The 7,586-nt window shown below is 43.9% G+C and overlaps 1 protein-coding gene; it reads right to left on the bottom strand.

The window, feature by feature from the left end:
- Positions 1-4,257: 4,257 nt before the first annotated feature.
- On the bottom strand, positions 4,258-6,213 carry GSTUM_00002438001 (uncharacterized protein). XM_002836180.2 has 10 exons: positions 5,908-6,213; positions 5,757-5,841; positions 5,672-5,691; positions 5,544-5,605; positions 5,134-5,471; positions 5,016-5,056; positions 4,881-4,956; positions 4,739-4,827; positions 4,579-4,666; positions 4,258-4,509 (listed from the first exon to the last, which is right to left on the bottom strand). Exons 1-10 carry the CDS (start codon positions 6,005-6,007, stop codon positions 4,479-4,481), a joined length of 930 nt encoding a protein of 309 aa, XP_002836226.1. The 5' UTR covers positions 6,008-6,213; the 3' UTR covers positions 4,258-4,478.
- Positions 6,214-7,586: the final 1,373 nt, after the last annotated feature.

The following is a 7,586-nucleotide window of genomic DNA, read 5'->3' as shown; positions in this document are numbered from 1 at the left end:
TCCCAGTCTTTGATTCTCTCAATAATGACACTCTCTTCAACCTTGGTAAGTAGTTGCTGCTGCTTATAAGGCCTTGGGGCAGGTGTAGTCTTTTCTCGAAGCTGATTTTGTAAAGTTGTATTGGAAAGACTAAAGAGTGTGGTAATCTTATATAATCAGAGCTCAGGATGGTCAATTCTGTGCTGCAAAGCAGCTCGAATCATGCTCTCTCTATCAGCTTTCTTGGAAGCCATGAAAGATCAGATTTGTATAACTTGTTGTTGAAAATGCGTAAGTTATAGAAATGTTGTATTGGGACTAAATTCTTAGAGGAAAATAAGCAAGATAGAACAAAATAGCCTGCCTTACATACTTGGTATCTTTACCCAATATTTTTCCTACATCAACCTGAAACTTATAGCCTAACTGCTGGGAATTAATCCTTGGGAATTTCCCAACCCTCAGTTCCAACAGCAAGCTTTTATACTAAAGTTATAAATGATGATTATGTAAGGCCAAAGGTTTGCTTTTAGATATTTTGGCATTATACTTCAGTTACATAGAATAGGTTTATAGCTGCTATTATGTAAATTATGGGATCCAGGAAGGAAGGATTGAGTTGGTAGTTATCATTTTTGATGACTTTACAGGTAGGCCAAAACTGTCACAAATGTGGCTTGGCAAGGAAAAGGTTTTCACATGATACATGGTTATGAGTCACAGGTATGTTATTGTTTCATACATATGACTCATTTGAGTCATATGATTTGTTATGTGTGGAATTTGTGATACTTTCACACATGGCGCAAATATGAGTCATGAGAAGTATGCATGACGAGTATGCTATGCGAGTGTGCCTTGTGGGTATGCCTTACGCATATGATTTATGTTTCGCACATGACCTGATTATGAGGTCATGGGTTTCATGCATATGACTCAGTCGAGTCATATGACTTGTTTATTGTATTATCATTGGTTTATGAGTTTTTACACATGACCTTGTTATGAGGTCATGCGTTTCGAGCATGTGACCACTTTAGTCACATGACTAGTTTGTTATGATTTAGTTTTGCACATGTAATTGTTTTGAGTCACATGACTAGGGGCGGGAAGAATACTATATATGGAGGCCGCTGTGGCCGACAAGGACAGATTCCTCACACTTTGTTCTAAGTACTTTTCCTCCTTCTTTCACCCCGTATCAGACGTGAAGGTTCAGTGTCGATCCAATCAGAGCCCTTGATTTCTATCTCACCATAGGCTTCAAGTCTTTAACTTCGAACACCTTTTGGGGGCTTCCTTATTTTAGCTCCTCATATGTTTGCTGAAAGTCTTTTCTTCCTTTTACTTAAAATTTAGGTTTTTCACTACAGTCGCCTCCTCACAGTCGCAATAGCTAAGCGAGCCTCCACTTCCTCTGCCACGTCCACTCTGTATTTGTCGGCGGTTCTGTCTTGTTCTGTCGAGAAGAACTTCGCCCTAGAGGCTGAAGTCTCTCGCTTTCGGTATCACATCTCTGTCCTTTCTCAGCGATTTCATTGCGCTGGGAAAGAGATATCTACCTTGTCGGCTGCCCTCAAGAATGAAGGTGCTATTAATTTCGGTTATTTCACGATATTGGCAGCTGAAGTTCCCACGGTTATCACCTCTTCGCCTGTCCCCTCAGTCGCTTCAGCTACTGCGGTGGCCTAGGTTAGGAGGGTTGGCTAGATCCTGCGAGTTCTCAGGGTCTGGCTGAGGAGCTCCCTCGGAAGAATGTTGCACCGCTGGTTATCCTGGCCCCTCCTGCAGCTTCGGTTGTGGTTGGTGGTGTGGGTGGACCGGTTCCTGATTCGTTGGGGCTGGTGGAGGTGCTTGCGCCTGGTTTGAGTAGGGTGGATCCTGGTGTAGTGACACCAGCCATGGTGGTATCACTCCCTTCAGGGGAGCAGGTGCCTGAATCCTCTGTGGCTGGTCAAGGTAACGCCTCTGGTGGTGTCCCTCCTGTGGCTGTGGGAAGTGATGAGGGTGGCCCATTCACTCCTGTTACTTGACCTGCACCTGGGGGTAGGCAGAGGAAGAAAAATAAGAAGTGCCGGGCCAAGCAAGACTAGACCTCACCTGTGCCACTTGTTCCCGACTCAGAAGGGTCATCACCTTCACCAATTCGCTACCACAAACTGGCTACTACAGAATACGCGGCAGGTTCGCCGCCTGCGGAGCAAGCTGAAGAGCTAGAGGAACAGTTGAATACCTGGGCTTGTTCGGTCAAGTGCCAGCAGCTTGGGAACTATCTCGTTCTGGCTGCTTCTGTCGAGGTTTTTGGGCTACGCTGCAAGTACGGTGTCCCCCTGATTCTCTATGACAGTTCGTACCCCCTCAGCTAGGGAGCCTTTCACCCTGTAAGTCGGCTTTCTCTCGGGTCTACACACTTGGGAGTTGGGTGTTTCTTTTGTTTGGGAATGAGGACGGGTGCCGGAGTGGTTGGCAGGGTGTCCCAGAATCATTGAGTGGGGGTGCTCAGGTGGGTTTCTACTGTGGAGGAGGTTTTTGAGGGGTCACATTCAGGTGGCAGTAGTGGAATTTTTGTATTTTGTACGAGTAACTTGGCTGGTGGGTAGGCTGGGCTGAGGAGGACTTTTCTTTACCATTGATGGCTTTGTATTTAGTGTTCATGTTGGGGCATGGCACAGGTATGTTTGAGGTACGGGGTTGGAGGTTTAGTTAGTTCGTAGTTAGTGGTATCTGAGATGCGACAACTTGGGGGCCCGGCCCTGAGGCTCATCGTATACCAGTGTTGGCAGTACGAGTTTAAATAAAATTAGATTGAATTCTAAGTACTTTTCCTACTTATTACTTTAATGAATATAAAACACCTTTACGATCTTTATCATTATTGCAACGTTGTCATTACGCCAAGGAAAGCTCTTCACGAAGAAGAGTTAGAGAAAGCTTACGATAGGCGTTCCCGATAGTAGACAAGGGTCTTGTACTATCAGTAACATAGGCAGAGGCCTAGTGCTATCGTAAGACTAAAGAAAGAAACAGAAGAAGAGAAGTATCGTTCCCCATCACCAAGAACTAACTATCCAAGGAGGGATTGTTACAGAAACAGATCCATTACTAGGGGTTGATCCATAACTAGGAATAATATGTTAGTTCTCAAGTCAAACTGTATTGGCCCCAATTGTCTCCCCTGTTAATAAAATAATCAGTTTCATCCCAGTATCATCTCTGTAGAAGTAGTCCTAGATGTAATCTTCTTAGGTTGCTGACTTTAAACCTTCATAACTCCTGATCCAACCAACAGATATCTTCCAGGTATTTTCCTACTCATATACAGGAAGCTATTCTACTGGATTGACAGATAATCCTGTGGTTGGCAACTTCTAGCTGTCCTAGGTAGCAGGACTTTGGTCATTGTTCGGTATTGGTAATAATTCCTACAACCATGACATATTCTCTGACCTCGTTGTAACACTTTACAAACTCTCTTTACTTTTTTGCTAGTGCTTTCTACAAGTTCTAAACACTTCTAATTATCATAGAGTGGATGAGAATTTGTTGGCTCTTCAAAGAGAACCTTTAACATTCAATATTGTATCTTAGTACCAATAGGTAACCTTACTTACAGCCCCTGCCAAAAATGCCCCATCTTTGAAGCATAGTAACTCTCTGGGTACTTGACGGATATACTCCGTTCTACTTTCCAGACTTAGCAAAAGATCCCCTCACATATATCCTACCATGAGGATCCAGTTGGACAGACAGTTACGACGTATATAGTATTATTCCCACACCTTCAATTTTGTGGTATTATAGTCATAGGACGTAACTAATATTAATATGTATGATGATGTGTAGGCCCTGTAAGGGGGCCTGCAGGGGGTGTTGGAAACCAGAGATTCTGATTCCAAGTTGAGTTACTCCACTTAGGGTAGTTCCTAAGTATCGGATTGCAGTACTCCTTAAAGGTCAGTACTTAGAGGAAGGTCTAGTGAACAGGCAAACCTTTTAGCTGCAAACAGTTACCTGCAACTCCAGGTTGACAAGTTGCAAAGTAAAAAGAAGAAGGTTACCTTGAATCCTAGTACAGTATTCGACAATGTTGAATACAGTAAAAGGTCAGTAGAGGAGGCCGAGTAAGAAAGGGTATCAGTAGGGGAAGAGAAGGCACAAATCACTAAATAAAATATATTTGATCAAGCTAAGGCACCTCAAGCTGAAAAGTAAGCACAAAGAACATCTAAATATTTGCAAAGAGCACAAATGGAAGCATGTATGTTTGAATGGGCACTGTAAATGGAAATTTTTTTTTTTTTGTTGAGGTTTGATAGAAGCACCAAGGTGGTCCAAAACTAGGAGTGGTCTGTTTTTCATGGTACCACGTATACACGAACATTTTATCTTTTCTTTGATCCTAAAAGCAAAGAGTAAATAGTTTTTGCTCTTTATACCGAGAACTCCAGATGTAGTCTCCTACCCTCTGGAACGCACTTCGGGTGTTTCTTTGGCAAAGCTTAATGCTTGAAGGCACGCAAGTGACGTTGCCTGTGGTAGTGACATTATTACAGTTAGTAAAGACGTATGAAGCGATGAGATTAGAGGGAGCATGCACACCACCAAACACCGAAAGGGATAGTATCAACTGAAATATTGAGCTCTTTAAGAGCCTTGGTAGACAGATGGCAGTCGTAAGGTCTCATCACTGCATTTTTGATGAGTTTCCTGAATTAGCTTTACCAAATTGGACATAAAATAAGGACAAGACAAGCCATACCAGCTACACTAGGATGGTTTTTGTCGTTTCCGACTATGTGGTTGATTGAGAGTCCGGCAATCTCAGAGAGCTTTTGGCAGATTTCGTACCTAACAGACATGAGCACATTATCGTGAGGGGTAGAAATCAAAAGGGCAAAAACTTTGTCATGCGGTCCTCGGAGCTGAACTGCAAGACCTTAGGAAGGGAATCGATATCGTCTGCTGACGTATATCTCTCTGGGAGACTGCATTCAGCAAGGTTGGCAACAGTAGCGGGGACGTTTTGTGATGCTCACCAGCCACGTCCTTGAGAACACGCGCTACATCAGACGTATTTCTGTAGAAATAGTTGGTGATTAGCCTGCTATATAACTCCAAGGGTCTAGACTCCATCGCGTCATCATCACAGCTCACGTAGGATACCGAATGGACCAATGATCCATCTCAACTCTCTCTTTCCCAGCCTTATTCAAAACCATATCAAGGAGCACATTAACCGCACTCTCCTTGCTCTCCTCAACCTCACCGTACAATACTGGAATCCTAAACACCACACTCTTCCTCCATGCGCTTAGGACTGCTTGTTCGCCAGCCAACTTGGTCTCTCCGTAGAAGTTAGCCGGATTAGTCGCGGCATCAGCCTCGTACGGAGCTGCACCGGGTTTCCCGTCGAAAACGTAGTCGGTGGATATGTAGATTAGGATTATGTCACGATTTGCACATTCCTGGGCGAGGCTGTTTGATGCTTGAACCTGGATTTCTCATGCATAGGCGTATAAATGAGCTGCTTTGAACAAATATGGGTTGGCTGAGAGCTCAATTACGTTCAGGCGTTTGACTCCCTCGGGGTCTGCGTCGCACTTGTCCGGGAAGCGTTCTGCGGCACCTAACCCTCGAGGTCAGTATTAGATGAATGCTAGCCAGGTAAATGTGATGGGGGGGGTATTCTCACAGTGAACCACCACCTTGGGCCTATCCGTAAGGCATCGCGTTAGATTAGGCCTCCTTGTGAGATAACTGGCCCGAGAGAAGTATACTTCACCTCCTCCAACAACCCAGCGACCTCACCTGCATTCCCCAAATCCACCTTCAAAATCGCTGGAGGATTTGCTCTGGAATACCCTGCTCACCAATCACCCATTAGCGCTCTACTTCAACCAGCCCAGCCTTAACTCCACCAAAACCCACCAGTCCCGATGGTCTTCCACTTAGCTCCTTCAAAGGCTTTAACACACTGCCTTCCCAACTGTCCCGTCCCCCCAGTAACCACAACCACTTTCTCAGACATTCTGATCCCAGATTATTTTTTCCCTCTTCTCGTTGTCGCTATCGCAATTAGCAGCTTTCTTTAGGGATATCAGAGGAGGGGTTCAAGTGAGGTTCGCGGAAAAACAGCATTGGCGAGAGCTATGAGATTTTCTGTTTGCGGGGGAAGTGCGAGTGATGAGTGCCAAGAATGGGGTAAACCCTGCTTTTGCGCGATGCTCACGGTTGGGAGGGTTGGGTGGGATGTTGTTTCTCGTGGCATGATTGGAGAGCAGCGTGGTTTTTCAATTGTCCTTACGGCCTCCCTCCAAGTAAGTATTTCGAAAATTGCCGTTGAGAGTCTTCCTCGGAAATGTTATATCTTAACAAAAAATACAAGGTACGATCTTGGTGCCAAAATTCGCTGACCCCCACCACTATTTTACACGAGCAATGGGTGATTTCAAGCACACAAAACTAATTCGATTGAAGGAAATAATTTTAGACCGTGAGGGGTCAGCGAGGCGGCACCCTCAGAAAGCCATGGTGAGCTTGGCACTAAGAAATTGTTAGTAAATAGATGTCGTCCTGCAATCCCCACCAAAACACAAGGAGAGAAAAGACAGGAAGACGAAAAGACAATATTTCATTTTATTTCATTCTAAACAAAATACTACAATTATGCCTTTGCCGCACCCTGAGATCCCAGTCCGTGTCCGTGATCACATAGCCATTGAAATGGCTTCCGAAGGAATTGCACTAAACCTTACCATTGCTGCAGCAATAGTAGGAACAGCTCCAACAACAGAAATAAACTATCAAGGAAGAAAAACCAAAAACCAAAAAGGTCAATAGAGTGTTTTGGCCACCTCCTACAGAAGAGAAATTCGAGCTCAAAATTTGACTTGAGCTAATGCTTACTAAGGTGGTGGCTAACGGCAGAAGTGGTGTTGTGGAAAAGCACCTACAAGCAAGTTGCAAAGTTGCAACCCTCGATCACAGGAGTATTCTGCCTCCGCACATCCTCATTTTGTCGCGATTGTTGTAGAAGGTAAGTTTAAAATTTGAAAAAATACTGAGAGAATAAGACACTGATAAAATATACAGAAAATATATTGTTTAAAACCAAGTGAGGCTGATATGACTTATACCAAGCTTAGAAATCAAAGCTTATCTCCCCGAACAGAGGAAGGGATTGCTACTCCACATATTCAAGTTACGCCAATCCAGAATGACCAGGATCTCCAAGAAGAGTTATCTTCTGCAGCATCTGCCTTTCGAGAGTGTAAAGACCTTGTATTAACTACTCTTGAGTTTCGGCTCTATGCTGCACTGCATGGTAGCAAGAGAGATAGATGATTAGAGGTTATTAAAAGTTTAAATAGTCGTGACAGGTATGTTGCCTATTGGGCTTACTTTCTATTACAACCAACAAATACAAAGTTTGTTTCTGAGTGGTAAATTCAATAAACTAATTTTTGTTTTTAGATTTTTACGCAAAAGCATCCACTATATTCAGACACGAGTAAGAAAGCAATTAGCCTTTCACGAGAACGGTCCAAAGTACAACCGTCGTGCTTCCGATAGGCAATTGAGTATCCAATGATTACAAGCCATCCCAC

The sequence above is a fragment of the Tuber melanosporum genome (genome assembly GCF_000151645.1).
Source record: "Tuber melanosporum whole genome shotgun sequence assembly, scaffold_132, strain Mel28".
In the NCBI taxonomy this organism is placed as follows: domain Eukaryota; kingdom Fungi; phylum Ascomycota; class Pezizomycetes; order Pezizales; family Tuberaceae; genus Tuber; species Tuber melanosporum.
Note: the sequence above shows the minus strand (reverse complement) of the source record. Positions and strands in the feature narration are given on the sequence as shown.

Coding starts and splice junctions, on each gene's coding strand:
- GSTUM_00002438001 (XM_002836180.2), bottom strand. CDS start 6,007: ATGTCTGAGAAAGTGGTTGTGGTTACTGGGGGGACGGGACAGTTGGGA. Junction 4,957..5,015: donor TGTTCTCAAGGACGTGGCTG/GTGAGCATCACA, acceptor GCAGTCTCCCAG/AGAGATATACGTCAGCAGAC. Junction 4,667..4,738: donor AAACCATCCTAGTGTAGCTG/GTATGGCTTGTC, acceptor TCAAAAATGCAG/TGATGAGACCTTACGACTGC.